Source organism: Mercenaria mercenaria, chromosome 3 (genome assembly GCF_021730395.1).
Source record: "Mercenaria mercenaria strain notata chromosome 3, MADL_Memer_1, whole genome shotgun sequence".
NCBI classification, from domain to species: Eukaryota; Metazoa; Mollusca; class Bivalvia; order Venerida; family Veneridae; genus Mercenaria; species Mercenaria mercenaria.
In genome coordinates this window covers 73,020,401-73,038,989 of record NC_069363.1, presented here as the reverse complement: position 1 = coordinate 73,038,989, position 18,589 = coordinate 73,020,401, and the positions used below count along the sequence as shown (strand labels likewise).

General features: G+C 34.2%; 1 protein-coding gene across 1 annotated transcript in view; it reads right to left on the bottom strand.

Annotated features, from left to right (window-relative positions):
• The window catches only part of LOC123525691 (titin homolog), a 122,807-nt gene that overhangs the window by 67,724 nt on the left and 36,494 nt on the right, over window positions 1-18,589 (bottom strand). Inside the window, exons 4-7 of the mRNA XM_053538883.1 lie at window positions 11,711-11,934; window positions 11,231-11,380; window positions 8,106-8,190; window positions 1,989-2,034 (exon numbers count right to left, since the gene is read on the bottom strand). Of these exons, the coding sequence (XP_053394858.1) occupies window positions 1,989-2,034; window positions 8,106-8,190; window positions 11,231-11,380; window positions 11,711-11,934 (505 nt within the window). The remainder of the gene's footprint in view (window positions 1-1,988; window positions 2,035-8,105; window positions 8,191-11,230; window positions 11,381-11,710; window positions 11,935-18,589) is intronic.

Here is an 18,589-nt window from a genome sequence, read left to right as displayed (position 1 = left end):
CAGTCCTCTGTCTTAAACAGTTCATCAATAATTAATCATTGTTTAATCGATCAATCATTCAATCAATGAAGAAGTTTAGTCCATGAAATCTTACCCCTATATATCAGTATTGATTAAGGATAGTGTCAAATTGATGCCAAATTCCACATTAAGATAACATATTGAATGGTAACAGTGTTCCACAATGATATTTCTTTTTGTATGAAATCATGAATTGTCTAACAAAAATTGCTGAGAAACAGTAAAATGTACAAACCATGCAAAGTTCTTCAGTTGCCACAATAAATACATTGAATAAAAATAAAAAAGAAAGAAATTTTGTGTTTTACTCTTTTATGATTATTGTTTTTCGGACCTATACTAAAAGTATAAATATATTTCATAGGGAATTTTACAATTCTTTGTAAGAAAGTCTCCCTGTAAAATTATCAATGAATTTCACAAATCACATCAACTGCCATCAAGTAGCATTCTCAATATGCTAAATAACCTGCCAAATGGAAATCATGAAGTACTCTTCAAGACTGAGTAAATATTTAATTCAGATATATTACCAATAAATCATCTTTGTTTTACTTCAGAAATCCATTTAAAGTCACAGATTAGTAAAGGCAAACTAATAATCATTTTGAACAATCCACTGCTGATTTTGTGGGAGGTTGTGCAAGGTTCTCAGATCTATTTTTGTTGCTTTGAAATACAAAAATATTGCACTCCTTAAAGTAATATATTCAGCATTAAAATAATTTTGTAAACAAGAGCACCACCTTGCGGGTGCTGACGCTCATCTGATTTTTTTGTATAATAGAAAAATTGTCCCATGATTTTCTAAGTCCAAAAAGGGCCATAATTCTTGCAAAAAGCAGGATGGAGTTATGTTTCTTGATGTACAGAGTCAGTTTATGATGGTGAACAACAGTTGCAAGTTTCAAAGCAACAGCTTTGATAGTTTAAGAGAAAAGTTTACCTAAACATAAAACTTAACCAATAAATCTGATATTTTCTAAGTCCAAAAGGGGCCATAATTCTTGCAAAAAGCAGGACAGAGTTATGTTTCTTGCTGTACAGGGTCAGCTTATGTTGGTGAACAAGTGTTGTAAGTTTTAAAGCAATAGCTTTGATAGTTTATGAGAAAAGCTGACCTAAATATAAAACTTAACCAAGAAATCTGATTTTCTAAGTCCAAAAGGGGCCATAATTCTTGCAAAAAGCATGACAGAGTTATGTTTCTTGCTGTACAAGGTCAGCTTTTGATGGTGAACAAGTGTTGAAAGTTTTAAAGCAATAGCTTTGATAGTTTATGAGAAAAGCTGACCTAAATATAAAACTTAACCAAGAAATCTGATTTTCTAAGTCCAAAAGGGGCAACAATTCTTGCAAAAAGCAGGACAGAGTTATGTTTCTTAATGTACAGGGTCAGCTATTGATGGTGAACAAGTGTTGCAAGTTTCAAAGCAATACCTTTGGTAGTTCAGGAGAAAAGCTGACCTAAACATAAAACTTAACCAGGCAACGCCGACACCGACGCCAATCAAGTGATGACAATAACTTATCTTTTTTTTTCTTCAAAAAATCAGATGGACTCAAAATGCGTATTTTTTGTTCAAAAAGAACATTCAAATGCTTTTTTTTATTTATATATTTGCAATTCCTTACTATGTATAATCAAATCCAAAATATATATGCAAACTTCTATTAAAAATCAGCAAAAATCCAACACAATATTCTTTTACAACTGCCAATATTTTGACTTCTAGCATTTAACTGGTTTACATGATGTTAGTTTGTTTTACATCATTTTTTCGATGTAATCTATCAGTAATCTTAGATTTTAGATGGAAGGGGCTTCAAATGACAACATTCACACATGTAACATTTAAGAAGAAAGTGAGAAAAAAAAAGTTCTTTAATATTTTTTAAATGAAATTTCCTGCAATTCTTATATATTTTGTCCCAGTGAAATAAAAGCATCAAAATGAGAACAGTACCTTCAGTGTCATAAGCTGGTGCTTCTTTTTATTGTACTCTTCAACCCTGAAAACACAGAAGGTCAAAAATATGCAGTAACATTTTATTTTCAACATCACACAGGCCCAAATGGATCAAAGTTGCTCAAATAAGGAGGAACATGACCTTCTGACCAAGTATGGTGAGCAAGGCAGTTCATTAAAATATACTCAGCATCACTGAAAAGTTACCACCCTAATGGCCCTTATATTTTAACAAGAGGACCATGATGGTCCTGAATCGCTCACCTCTTCCCACATGACCCAGTTTTGAGTATGACGTCGTTTTTTCTATTATTTGACATAGTGACCTAGTTTTTGAGCTCATGTGACCCAGTTTTGAACTTGACCTAGATATTATCAAGATAAAAATTCTGACCAATTTTCAAGAAGATCCATTGAAAAATATGGTCTCTAGAGAGGTCACAAGGTTTTTCTATTATTTGACCTACTGACCTAGTTTTCGAAGGTACGTGACCCTGTTTTGAATTTTATCTAGTTATCATCAAGGTGAACATTCTCACTAACTTTCATGAAGATCTCATGAAAAATATGGCCTCTAGAGAGGTCACAAGGTTTTTGTATTTTTATACCTACTGGCCTAGTTTTTGACCGCACGTGACCCAGTTTCAAAACTGACCTAGATATCATCAAGGTGAACTTTCAGATCAATTTTCATGAAGATCCATTGAAAAATATGGCCTCTAGAGAGGTCAAAAGATTTTAATAATTTTAGACCTACTGACATAGTTTTTGACCGCAGTTGACCCAGTTTCAAACTTGACCTAGATATCATTAAGATGAACATTCAGACCAACTTTCATACAGATCCCATGAAAAATATGGCCTCTAGAGAGGTCACAAGGTTTTTCTATTATTTGACCTACTGACCTAGTTTTTAAAGGCACGTGACCCAGTTTCAAACTTGATCTAGATATCATCAAGGTGAACATTCTGACCAATTTTCATGAAAATCTCATGAAATATATGGCCTCTAGAGAGGTCACAAGGTTTTCCTATTTTTAGACCTACTGACCTAGTTTTTGACCGCACATGACCCAGTTTCGAACTTGAACTAGATATCATCAAGATGAACATTCAGACCAACTTTCATACAGATCCCATGAAAAATGTGGCCTTTAGAAAGGTCACAAGGTTTTTCTATTATTTGACCTACTGACCTAGTTTTTGATTGCACGTGATCCGGTTTCAAACTTGACCTAGATATCATCAAGATGAACGTTCTGACCAATTTTCATGAAGACCTGGTGAAATATATGGCCTCTAGAGAGGTCACAAGGTTTTTCTATTTTTAGACCTACTGACCTAGTTTTTGATGGCACGTGACCCAGTTTCGAACTTGGCCTAGATATCATCAAGGTGAACATTCTGACTAATTTTCATGAACATCTTGTGAAATATATGGCCTTTTAGAGAGGTCACAAGGTTTTTCTATTTTTAGACCTACTGACCTAGTTTTTGAAGGCACGTGACCCAGTTTCAAACTTGACCTAGATGTCATCAAGATGAACATTCTGACCAACTTTCATAAAGATCCCATGAAAAATGTGACCTCTAGAGTGGTCACAAGCAAAAGTTTACGGACGCACACACGCAGACGCACGCACGCACGCACGACGGACACCGCGCGATCACAAAAGCTCACCTTGTCACTTTGTGACAGGTGAGCTAAAAATCGCATTGGACTGTGTTAAAAGCATAACACGACTACATTTTTGATGCAACTAAGACGTCACTGGTGTAAAGATTTGTCACATTCGATTAACTCCATTTGAGGCACGGGCTGCACGTGCAAAATGACTTCCAGCAATGTCGACATGTACGAAAATTCTATCGCAAATCATTCATCGCACTTAAAAGTTAGTCGACAGACTAAAAGGAATACGTTAAAAAAACAGAATATCCTTGCTAAGAATGCCATGTTTAAGGCACGATCAATGCCATCAGGCCATTGGCATGGATGACGCCGCACTTTCATGTCGTGAAATTGCACGTCGTATGTGCTGTTCTCACCTGACAGTCATGAAATAGGTTTGGAGACATGATCAGACTGAGTATTAGACCGTGCACAGGCCATGAAAAAGTGACGTCGATATTGTATAAAAAAAGTAAAGAGGTATATATCAAGTGGTAACTTTTCAATGATGCCCAGTATATTTTTAAAGATTTCCTTACTACTGTTTCAACCTCCCCAAAATGTGTAACCATTTGAACAAACTTGAGAGATGTCCAACAAAGAGTGCTACAAACCAAGCTTGGTGAAGATCCATCAAGTACTGTGAAATCATTAAATTTCGTGGGCATGAAATTTCCTGGTTTTGGTCAAAACAGCAATTTCATGGGGATATGAATTTGTGGATTTCGACTTTTGAACATAAAACGAATGGGAATTTTACTTGTTCGTTGGGATTAAATTTCGTGGATTGACTCAACCACGAAATCCACGAAAATTAGTCCCCATGAATATTAATGATTTCACAGTAGTTAATGACAAGAAGGTTTTAAATATTTTTCTATTTCTAACACAGGCAGTGACTACCTGCAGTAAATCAGAAAACCATCTACTTTACCAATAGCACACCCTGAACAAAGTTCAGGACAATAGATGGCAAAACATCTATCTTTATTAAAAGCCTACATTGAGCAAAGTTCAGGACAACAGACAGCAAACTATCTACCTTTATTAATAGCCTACATTGAACAAAGTTCAGAACAAAAGATGGCAAAACATCTATCTTTATTAATAGCCTACATTGAGCAAAGTTCAGGACAATAGATGGCAAAACATCTATCTTTATTAATAGCCTACATTGAGCAAAGTTCAGGACAATAGATGGCAAAACATCTATCTTTATTAATAGCCTACATTGAGCAAAGTTCAGGACAACAGATGGCAAAACATCTATCTTTATTAATAGCCTACATTGAGCAAAGTTTAGGACAACAGACGGCAAACTATCTACCTTTAGTAATAGCTCACCCTGAGCAATTTAGTTCTGTTAAGCTAAAAAAACAGAACAAGTAGAGTTTTGAATGATGAAAAATTTGAGGCCACTATGATAGCTGTTTAAGTGTGAATGGTGCATTGCTTCCCTTCCTGAAGCAAACCGTAACAATTCCATGCTTGGTGCCATCTGATTCAAAGTCTGAGAACTGACCAAACAGAAAGATAATTTAATCAATTACCTCTGCTAAACTATATACAGAACCTGCAATATCCTAATCAAATTATTCTATCCTATATTTGTTCTCTAGCACTTTATGCCCTGGTGTTTCTATCACAATACAGTATCGTATCTGAACTTATCCAAAACAATATTACATTAAAAATTTAAGACACTAGAAACCTTTGATTTATGAGTTCAGAAAGGCAAAGATAACAATAATCTTAATTTTATATAAGAGAACCCATAGCATGCTAGCTATTTACAATGAATAAACAATTAATTCACTCAAGTTTCAAGAACCTCTCTTTTATATTTAAATTTCTAACAATAAATCATGAATTTATGGCAAAGTATCAAATTGTGATTCCAATTAAACACTTTAGACTGATTTTATGAACTTTTCAGCTTTAAAAATGGCAAACAGTGTGCAAAAACATGTAATATCAAAAATGTTTTTGTTATAATCATAATGTTTCTTCATGTAAAACAAAACTTAACAAGAGCTGTCCGTAAGACAGCAAAGCTCGACTATTCGAAACATTGTCCCAGAGGCAGGAAAATATTACCTAAAAAGGTTAAATATCAAAAGAGTTTTAAGTTCAAAAGGGGGAATAATTTGACCAAAATGCATATCAGTTATGGGACTTGCTGCTATCAACTAGTTTTATAACCCCGAAGACACATGTGAAGTTTCAAATCAATATCTGCATTAGTTTTGGAGATAGTAACTTGCATGTAAAACTTTAACCAAAATTTTCCAAAAGGGGGCATAATTTGCTCAAAATACATGTCAGAGTTATGGGACTTGACCCAGAGAGGTTGGTAATTGACCTAGAAAAAGAAAAAATAAGTTTCAAAGCTATATGCCTTTAATTGATGGCTGTATGTACTTGCATGCAAAAACTTAACCAAGGTGTGATGCTGACGCCGACGCCGACACCAGGGTGAGTAGAATAGCTAGACTATTCTTCGAATAGTCGAGCTAAAAATCATTACCATGGCACAATTTATTCCTAAGTAAAGGAAACTTAAACAATAGCATGATATACTTTGGTTAAAAAATGTGCCATTTCCTTTGTATTTTGCTAAATCTAATTCTTAAAGAAAATTAATCCCAAAATAAATGTTCATCCAAAATGTGCACAGTGTATTTTTATGACCAAAACAAGAGCTGTCACTAATGGTGACAAATGCCCCTGCAGCACCTTGACCTTTGACCTGGTGACCCCAAAGTCAGTAGGGGTGGTGTACTCAATAAGTACTATCAACATGTGAAGTTTGAAGGTCCTGGGTGAAGTGGTTTGCATGAAAAGTGCCTTCATGCAAAAAGTTAACGTTGGCCCCTGTGACCTTGACCTTTGACCTGGTGACCCCAAAGTTAGTAGGATAGGTGTACTCATAAAGTACTATCAGCATGTAAAGTTTGAAGGTCCTGGGTGAAGTGGTTCGCAAGTAAAGTGCCTTCATGCAAAAGTTAACGTTGGCCCCTGTGACCTTGACCTTTGACCTGGTAACCCCAAAGTCAGTAAGAGTGGTGTACTCAATAAGTACTATCAGCATGTGAAGTTTGAAGGTCCTGGGTGGTGTATTTCGCGAGTTAAGTGCCTTCATGCAAGAAGTTAACGTTGGCCCCTGTGACCTTGACCTTTGACCTGGTGACCCCAAAGTCAGAAGGGGTGGTGTACTCAATAAGTACTATCAGCATGTGAAGTTTGAAGGTCCTGGGTGCAGTGGTTCGCAAGTAAAAGGCCTTCATGCAAAAAGTTAACGCTGGCCCCTGTGACCTTGACCTTTGACCTTGTGACCCCAAAGTCAGTAGGGGTGGTGTACTCAATAAGTACCATATGCCTCCCTTCGTGGGCATAAAAAACAAAACATTCTAATCATACATTTATGTATCTGTACCAGTTCCTCCTTGGAACAGAAAAAATACCCCCTATGTAAATAATTTGCCTTTGTATGGAGATGCAAATTTTGCAGCAGAGTACAAATCTTGCACATAATATAACAGCTTCTGTGAAAATGAGATGAAATAACCCAAAGCTCACCAAAAATTTCAGTTATTTCTTCTTACAAATTTTGACACTGGGTTACATCCTTAAAATGTATTTTATTGTGAACAGTAGCTTTTGTGAAAGAAAATGCAAGGACCTTCTAGCGCAGCAACAGTCAAGTGCAATTAAACTGAAGAAGTATATCTTTTGTAAACATGAAATCTTCAATGACAAAAGTAAACACTCTCTTGTATGGCAGGAATTTATCAACAATGAATATTTATTTAAGTCTCCAACATTTCACCCCTTCTTCATGAATATCCTTGTATTATCAATCATTCAGAACTCACATGGCAGAATTTAAGTATTATAATAAGAACAAGAGCTGTCCATAAGACAGCATGCTCGGCCACATGACAGCTTGCAAGTCAAACTATGGCCATCACTTGACAAGACTTATGTAAATGAGTTACTTCATAATTATTATTATTATTATTATTATTTTTTTTTTTTCAAGTAATGATAACAACCCACGTGCTAAACTTTAATCAATTTTTTCAAGTTAAAAAAGGGCCACAATCTAAATCAAATTCAACCAACGGTTATCTAACTTGATTATTTTAGTAGATTTGATGACTAGTAAGCCTTGTGTTAAGTTTCAATCCAAAACATACATTGCAACGGTTACTGAAATATGAAGATGCATGTAAAACTTTAACCAAGGTGGGGCGCCATCCACAATGCCCACGCCTAGGTAAATAGAACAGCCGTCAATATTCTTTGAATAGTCAACCTAAAAACATGATAACAATCAAAACAGAAAGATTTGCTACTGAAATCTGTAAATTGCTCAGTTTATTTAAAAGACTTTTAATTTTGAAATGTATCCGGAATATGAAAGCTTGTAGGAGGAGTACCTGTGTTTCCTGGCCTGGTAGCAGACAGGAGAAAAACATTGTGGTATCAACTGAAACACATTTACTGGACCATTTAACTTTCCACCTGAAATAAACAAAAATTAAATTAATTGAAATCATTTCATTAAAAAAGCATAAAAAATCTATAGGATCGCCATCAAATGATGTCATCTAGTAAGTTATAGAGGATTTCAACGTTTTAATTTTATTAAGGTAGTTTTGCATGTTTAATAAACTGGAAGTGAAGGCTAACGTCATTTATCCGGAAAATGTAGAATAAAGCATGGATTCGGCGTATGGAAATGAAAATCATTTTACAAATTAATCGCACCCCGTGAGTAAATTTATTACAATGGTACTGTTGCTATATTTCTTAAGTCAAAATATGGTATTAAAACATATGACACGTTAATAATTCAAAATAATGTCTTAAAATTAGCGTCAAATGTCCGGTTCACTTTAATCATGGTCAAATATCTTAAAAATAAGCACACAGACCTACACATTTTATTTCATCAAATTATAGGCCATGTCTTTATTTACAACTGTGAGAAGTTTCGTCAAAATCCACATTGTAGAAAAAATTCTATTTGCAAAAATGTTATGGAAGTTATAATTTTCCCGTAGACTCCCATTATGAAATATTGCGTGAGGTTCATATTTTTCAAATCAGTCTAGCAAAAATTTAAGCACACGACCCTATCTTTTTTATTTTCTGAATTTTCTATGTATATTCTGAAGTTTTGAAAAATCAGAGTTTAATCAAATTCTACATTGTAGAAAAAAAATTCGATCCAAACGTGCAGAACTACTTTAAAAGAAAATTTTCTACCTTATAAAAAAGTCAAAAAGCTCCTCTCATTTCAAGACATTTTATGTAAAATTCTGCAACAAAGCTCTTCAAAATATTGCAAAGGATTCCAATCAATATTTCTTTTCAAGGGTATAAAATATTTCTCATGCAAGTAACAAAAAAAGTTTTTTGAAAGTTTTAACATGCAATATAATATTGTAAGTGAAATCCTGTATTTTTAAATCCTAAACAATTATCTTATCTCCACTACAGGAAAACACAATATATTCATATAGATGCATTTAATTCAACAATAAAATTATTTACTTTGCATTCACCTCTATTTTTCCACGTTTCAAGTCAATAAGATTGAAAGTAATATCCAATTACTCTCAATGTTGGTACAAAGGTAAACAAATATTTATCATATGGACAATTTTCTGCAACAATTGATCAATAATATCATAACTACACCATTTTTCAGATTTCCCTGGGCTGTCTAACAGTGGGATCATTGCATGTTGCTCAGACAAGGTTCATGATTTGTTTTTAACCTTTACCCTGCTAAATTTCTAAAATGGACTGGTCTATTATTCAATTAAGCCAATACCATTTATTATACAAAGAGGTGTACACCAAAAATTTACTGACTGAAAGGATGCAAGGATGCAGTGTGATTTTGGTCTGCCCTGGTTGCAAAGTCAGAATCACTTGCCACCAGCAGGCTTAAGGTTAACTTCATATTCAACTATGTTGTTAATCCAGTAAACACATTTCTGAAACTTGTAAAACAAACTGAAGAATTTGTGACTGGCCACAAAGACAGGTCATAGCTGGTCCAAACCCCAAGTATCTGTGATTGGCCACAGCTGAATATATGCCCCCCCCACCACCCCCCTCCCCTGAGTTTTAGCTTTTTGACCAAGGTGTACATTTTTGGTAACTGGTAATATATAAAATGACAGCCATTTCTAAAAAAATTACTAAATCAAAAATTTTATTTGTCTTTTGCAATAAATTCATTCAAGATTTAGCAACATGTTTCATGAGTAATTTATTTACAAAATGTTTCTAACAGAATCAAAGAAATCACTTACTTTTTGCAAAGTTTACCTACATCCAATTTTTTGAACTTCAAAATTTTACTGACAATTAAAAAGTGTTAATATATTTGTAGGTCAGCAATTTTGAACGTGACACAAAGAATGCAGTTAATTTAAAAAGTAATGAGTTTAAAACCACAGTAGCACAAAAGCCTGTAATTATTTCACGATTATAGGTAAACAGTAGGTTTGGATCCAACGCCTTATTTACCTTTAACAAGTAATTAAATTCACAAATTTCGAGAATAGGTGTAAACTGTGTTTCATGTGGAAAATTCTAATCTATAACATTGTTGCAATAAAATACTATCAAGGAAAAGCAATTTCAATATTTAGATAGTCCAACTACTATTTAGATCAAACCAATTCAAACTAAGGGCAGTCTTTCTTCAGATGAAGTAACCCGTTTGTAAACCATTTTACAAATTACTGGTATAAGAGGATGCTAAAAATCCAATTTGCCTGTAAGCAAACCAGGTGAAGATCCAACAAATACTAAATAGCTTGATCCTACAGCACAAGAAATAAGGAGTTTTCTCAATAGTATAATAATAAGGCTAAGTTCACGATGAAGCACTGGGGTCGAGTAGAGACCAACTTTATACTCTATAACCCACTTGAACGGTATAAGTTAGTACACCAATTGTACCTTCCCTGCTGAAGACTAGAACTCCTCAAACTCCACTAAGAGGTAGGGTTTACTGGCTCCTTGCTTTTCATCACAGCGCTAAATGTGCAGGGAAAAAAGTTTTACATATTTCCAGAGCCCAATTTCTGACAGGTCAGTTACTTTCCAGGTGGGAGTAAGTATCATTTACACAACAGCCTACCCTTTCCTAGAGCTTTGATGTGAACCTAGCATAACTGATTGAACTGTACTGAGTAGTATTCCTAACCAACACTCAAAAGATTATAAACAGTCCTAGAATGCAACCATGTCATTGGTCAACTTCAGTAAGAATCAACCAATCCAGTGCTGGACTCTCCATGCCTGCAGTCAGATTATCTTTAGAGACATTTTTAGCTTAAGATATGACATGAAAGATATGTTACGTTTTTGCAGTTATGAATTGGGTGCAGACTTACCCATATACAAATAATGCAAATCAAGATACAAGTTTGAAGAATACTTAACACCAAAGAGACACTAGAAACATACAAGCTTCTGAAGAGGCAAGTGAAATATTTGCTGTTTGAAGTCGGGTGGCAAAACAAGGCTATATAAATACCTTGTTTTAAATGTCTGACAAGATGACACGAAACATTCCATTCATTTCTGTCCAACTGTCCATCTCTGTTCATATCTGACAGATCCCAAACTTGAGACAACTCTTCCACTGGTAAGTTAGACTCCAACAAGAGTTGCCTTCCTTGAATTGCTGAAATAATGAAAGGGTAAAACTGTTAAAAAAAAAGTTCCCACACGGCCCTGCACATTTTTAGAGATTTTATTGTTCAGCTTATGAAGAGTTATACTACGAGTCTGGTCCTGAGAGATTTAATATTCAACAAAGTAACAAAGGGTTATACCACCAATCTCGTCCTGTCATTGAATTTATTAATCTGGTCCCCTGCCCTGCACCTCCACCCTCAAGAGATTTTATTATTCGACAAAGTAACAAAGTGTTATACCACCAATTTGTTCCAAACCCCTGCACCTCCACCCCGAGAGAGATTTTATTATTCAACAAAGTAACAAAGGCTTATACCATCGATCTGGTCCTGAGAGATTTTATTGAACACATTTTGGTAAGCAGTCCTTTCCTTGTCCGATATCTCACATACGTCTGGTGAGGGGATTGCCTTTGGGACTAGATGTTTGGGCAGTGACCTTGGAATAGGTAGTCCATCCTTGACCTTCAGTATTAAATGCATGGCCAGCACAAACTCCTCCACACTGAGCACATTGTCATTACTCACATCTGCTAGGTTCCTGAAATAGAAAAATAAGCTAATAAAGAATGGAAAATTTATGATGTTTTAAAGCAGTGACGATTTACGTATCAATATATTTTGTTGCTGGTTCCTTAAATCAACTTCCAGCTCTCTCTGATTGTTGCTCTCTCTGACTGTTGTTTCTCCCAATTCATGCCTTTTGGTTGAAGCAAATTTTTAAAGTACTCTACCATTAACCCTTACTCTGCTAAATTTCTATAATGAACTTTTTTGATTTGGACAGTACAGGGATGCTTACCAAAAAGATACTGACTGAATGGCAAACAGTGCAGATCTTGATCAGACTGCTCAGATGTGCAGGCTGATCAAGATCTACACTAGTCGCAAAGGCAGAATCCAGCATGAGAAGGGTTAAACTGCTGCTACTGTGTTAACAGGAAAGTCAATGTGTTTCCAAATTGAAATTTATCAAGCATTATGGCCTGATAATAAGTATGAGGGGAAATGAATGCTTATCATCACTATATTTATTTGATTTAGCTTTTTACAAGTTCTAAGGTAGTAGCATTAATGCATATTTTTTTCCTGTTACAAAAAGCTAAAAACGTGTTTCACCCCTAAATTTGACAGTACAGTTATTAATTATACTTTAATGCATGGTGACTCAACAAAAAAGTTAAAATGATCAAATGAAAGTAGCAATTTTTTGTCTGGCACAGTCTGTTTTCTAGTCACAGTCAAAGTAGTAATCTTAACTTAAAAAGATTTATGAACTATATGTGCTTTGTTCCGTGGTAAAATGTGTTTATAACAACATTTTAATATGAACAAAAGGGATATGCAATATAAATGACAAGAATGTTAAATATTTCAATGTATTGTCATGTCTGAAAGATGCTAAGCTTAGCTGATCAAATAAATAACATGTAATAAATACACTGCTTTTGTAAATAAAATACATATAAAATGATATCATTAATTCATAAATTAAATACAAAAGTATCATACAATATCTCAATATGTGAAGGTGTGAGTTCACAGCTGAATGAAGACAGTAGGTAATATAACAATTTACTTGATTCCACACCCAGAAATTTTAACAAGAAAGGTAACTCTGGAAAGATTTTTATGGGGTCCTGTCACATTACCTCCCTTCCAACAAAACTGAGAAAGAATCAGTCACACAAATGAAGTAATATGAACAGTTATTTTGTTTAACAACTAAGTCATGTATGACGCAAACTCATCTCTTTATAAAACATTTAACATTCTACTGTCATATCTATAACAGATTATATCTCATCTATTTTCCATGGTGATGAATTGAAAGAATTTTAGGCAAAATTGTATTTTCTCACGAAACATTAAATTAATGAGGTATAGATTAAAATGCTTAAGTTACTTAATGTGTTAATACACAGTGGTGTATTTCACCTATATCAACAAGCTACCCGTGAAGTAAAAAGCTAACCAATAGGCATGAAATTAAAATTTTAGTGCTTTTCTTTGTGTGATTTATAATAAGGAGATAAAATTTCACATAAATATTGCAATAATTTCTCATTAAATTATTTATACTTCTTACACATAGTTATTTCAACTTTTATTTCAATATAAGCAGAATGATAAAATTGTTGAATTTCCTTATCACTTGAAGAAATAGTTTGTCACAGGCTGAAGCCATATCCAGGTCTAAATGTGCTTATTTTTATGTTATAAAAACCTTTTTTTCTAACCCATACATATTTTTTAGGAAACACCTTAATTTATCAATTGTTATGAGTGTATCCTGAATTACTAGTGTAAAAAATAACATATGATTTCTTGAGCTAATAGTATTTGCAGACTCTCATGATTGGTTCGTACCTGAGCCCGTTCTGGCAAGGGCACCAGTGTATCCATCTGTATACTACAGATACTGTTAAATGAAAAAAGCATGCGATAATGCTTCTCAAACATAAACAAAATATATTATATATTATATTGGTAAGCATTCATTTCCTTTCAATAATTATGCATTATAGGAAGCTATGCGATAGAACGTACATATTATGTATAGGTGTGTTTACAGCATTAAATTAACTCATGATTACATCATGTTAAAACACCCCTTGAATAACTAAAAGAAATCGCTAGTTTTTTTTAACATATGATCTCATCCTCAGGTTATATCATGAACCATGGACTCCCCCACAATACTGATGTGTCCCACGAAACGCTCCAACCTACGCCAGAATGATTTAAAAATAACACCCAGTCACTGAAACCCCGAATCAGATTGTATTTGACACATCAATAACCCTGTCAAATAAAAAGCAATAAATCATTTTAAATTGGTGGACCACTTTGTAGGTCAATATCTATAAAAGGTAAAGAGTCTGGTACATATTGGCTATCTGTCAATCATTGTGTGAAGAAAAATGCAATCATCTCCTTACCTGATGTATAAAGTGGTAAAGAAATAAATACAAGAATGTATTAAGAGAATTGATTTATTTCAGAATAAAACATGTAGCGAAACATGGTTTAAGTGTAACAGCGCTTTTGGAACGCTTCTGTAGAAACAACATGACTTTGTATTCAACTGCAATGTTTTAAACACAAATGCTTTGATACAGGGAAAGTAATATTTTGTAATAATGACCTTTGGCTTTCAAGTGTGACCTTGACCTTTGGCCTGGCCTGTGCACTCTGCAAGTTGTCCTTATGAGGTTAACAATTGGCTCTAATTTTATGAAAAGGTTCAAGTGCTTAAGAAGCTATGGAATGAACACAAATTTAAGCTATTTTGATCTTTGACCTCTGAGTGTGGCCTTGATCTTGGACTATACAACCTGGGTTGTCATGCACATGAAGTTTTGCAGATAATGTGGTTAAAACCATTGAAAATACATAAAAGAAAAAGAAGTTTTGTTTCTTTCAATTTAAGATCCATATATAGTTCCCAAACGAACACCATAATTGACATTTATATGTGCCACTTGTGAAAATATTGCATATGGTATTGCTTTGGTAAGATGTATTTTGATCTTAAACATCCTCTACATCTCTCTGTTTTCTAGCACAAACCTTTGACATATGATATCTATATGTGATATGCGTTCATTTGTAAATTTTCCTATTTTGACATTTTTTAAACTTCTTTTGTAATTTTTACTTAAGTCACATAAAATTTACTTTCCTAAAATTAACTTTAAATTTCATATTAATACAATAAATCAAATGTTCACGAAACTGTGTAATATATGCACAAAACACATCCTACCTACAAAATAGCAACATGTAGTTAAATAAATAATTCAGCATGATGTTAATGTGTCATTTTGAAAAATGTGCACTTTGTAATAACAAAATTTACTGCCATGTTCTAGCAGTAAACCATGTTAAAGAAATTTCTTGATTTGACTGTAAGTTTGGAGGTATAATATTGTCCTTGAAGGTGGTCATATTTGCTATCTCATTTTAAGCAATATTAGGCATTTTTCACTTTTCATAAATAATCTGTCAGAGATGAGGAAAAAGATGCTTGATTACATCCGAAATGTATGTTTTATTGTCCTTAGTAAAAGTTTGTAATTATCTCCCTTTATGATGGTAGACATAACAACTTGTGATTTCTTTTGATTTCAATATAGTTGGGAGTTTTACATTCCCACTGGATAGACACAGAGCTTAAAACTGCTTGAAACTTAACATTATATGCATTCCCGATCCATCTTAGAAAAGGTATCAAGGTAACACTTTTTACAAGAAGCTGCATTTTCAAAATGCAAAATCATAAGCCATCTGGATAGCTTTCTTATATGAAGGTCAAGGTCATCTATATGTAGGTCAGTGGTAGGTATTTCTGCAAGGCTTGTTGAGTGTGAGTATGAACTAAATTGGGTAAATAATGTGAGCTGTAGTGTATTAAGATTTTAAATCTGAAGGTGAATGCTATACCAGTGTCAAGGTCATTTATATGAATAAGTATAGGCTACATGCCTGGATGCATAACAAGAGCTGTCGGAGGACAGCAACGCTCGACTATTCAACAGCCTTGTCAATTGAATGAATACAAAAGTCGAAAAAGGGGCATAATTTGTAATGCAAGTAGGTATTGAACCGTACTGCATGTCATATCATGACAGTGAACAAGTGTGTGAAGTTTCAATCCTTCCAATTTGTGTACTGAGATACCAGCTTACAAAAACTTAACCAAAAATGCAAGTCAAAGGGGCATAATTTGTAAATGCAAAGTAGAGTTATGGGACCCTCACAGTGCATGTTGATCATGAAGTGAACAAGTGTGTGAAGTTTCAATCCAATCCAATAAGTGGATACTGAGATACAGATTACATACAAAAATTTAACCAAAAACTGCTAAGTCAAAAAGGGGCATAATTTTGAAAAAAAGAGTAGAGTTACGGACTTGCTTAGTGCATGTCAGATCATGACAGTGAACAAGTATGTGAAGTTTCAATCCATTCCCATTAGTAAGTACTGAGATACCAGCTTACATACAAAACCTTAACCAAAAATTTCTAAGTCGAAAAAGGGGCATAATTTTGTAAAAAAAGCAAAATAGAGTTATGGAACCTGTGCAATGTAGGTCAGTTCATCACAGTGAATAAGTGTGTGAAGTTTCAATCCATTCCCATTAGTGGTTATTGAGATACCAGCTTACATACAAAACCTTAACCAAAAATTTCTAAGTCGAAAAAGGGGCATAATTTTGTAAAAAAGCAAAAAAGAGTTATGGAACCTGTGCAATGTAAGTCAGTTTGTCACAGTGAATAAGTGTGTGAAGTTTCAATCCATTCCCACAAGTGATTACTGAGATACCAGCTTACATACAAAACCTTAACCAAAATCAGGACGCGGACGCCGATGCATGGGCGAGTCCAATAGCTCTACTATTCTATGAATAGTCGAGCTAAAAACTTGCATTTTTAATGAACTTCTGCTATATATGCAGTCTCCATGTAATTCTTTGATGTCATTAAATAAATTGTTCTTATACCGTATTTTCCCGTATTAACACCCCCGGAGGCGTTACATTTTCCAAAGAGGGGGCGTTTATTTGAGGTAAAAAAATAAAAAATGAAAATTTTTACAAAACTTAAAAACATCGTTCAAACTAGCTGTAAAGTGTTTCTGTGTTGTTTAATCCCCACAAAACGTAATTATTTGGCATCCAATTTAATGCAGTGTGTCTTTTATGCATTTAAATACGGTACCTCGTGTATTTCATGTCTGGCTTTTTGACACGCTCGCGACACTACACATTACGTCATGACCCAAACAGCTGTGTACTCCGATAACATTTTCCTTAGTACATGCAGGTAGCTAATTGCGCAATACACAATGTCAATGGTTTGACACGCTGCTGTGCCTGCTTTTAAATTAAAAATTCTTAAAACTGCTGAAGAAAAGGGTATATCGTAAACACATTGCTGCAAGTTTGTTTAAAGTCGGCAGGAAGCGTGTGCGCGAGTGGTGTAAAAACAAATCAAAAATGTATTTACCGTTTAATTTTCTGTTACGTACCGTACTTAGTACAAATGTTTTGGACTTACGGTACATGGACTGTTTAAAAGTTAAAAATTTTTAATACATTGGACTTTAGTACTGTAAATTACTTATAATGTGGACTTATAAAAATGAGGTAGGTGATTTTTTCCCGTTCTTGTTGACTTTTTTTCCCTCCAAAATGGGTGGGGGGCGTAAATTAGATGGGGGCCCTTAATTCGGGAAAATACGGTAATCATGTAAACAATCAGACATAAAAGTTCTGATCAAATTTCTAAAAGGGCAAACCTCCCATCACACGCCATAGTTTTTTTTGAAAAAAGAAGCAGTTTCTTTGAATAAAAAGTAAAATTAAAGTGATTCAGTTATTTCTCAGTAGTATTTATTAAATGTCACTTGTGAGACTTGTGATTTCTTGATAGTAATTGGCGGCTAAAAAAAACATGACACAATGTACTATGTATGCACCGGATACATGCGGCATCATAATCTCGGTACTAACTTATGATAAGTGAACAAAATACAATGTATATGCTAATCATCTTGCATTTATTTTTAACTAATGTACCTTGGGTTTCATTACAGGAAATTCTTACAAAGGATTATTCGGATGAAGGAAACTACAAACTCATTGTAATATAGAGAGATTACATAAATCTTTTTAAAAAATGTTTTTTTAGCTTTATATCTGACAGACTCAATGATGCCACAGAACAATATATATCTGACATAGATGCCACAAAGTAACCTACATCTGACAGACTCATAGATACCACAGAGTATATCTGAGACTGAGACTGCAGAGCTACCTTAATATCTGGCACAGATACCAAAGACCAGCCTACATCTGACAAAGACTGCTAAAGAGCAACATACATCTGACTTGGAATCCATATAGCAACCTACATCTGACATGGATACTATACAGCAACCTACATCTGACACAAATACTATAGTGCTACCTACATCTGACCTGGATATGATATAGCAACCTAAATCTGATACAGATTCTATACAGATACCTAGATCTGACCTGGATACCATACAGCAACCTACATCTGACACAGATACTATAGAGCTACCTACATCTGACCTGGATATGATATAGCAACCTAAATCTGATACAGATTCTATACAGATACCTAGATCTGACCTGGATACCATATAGCAACCTACATCTG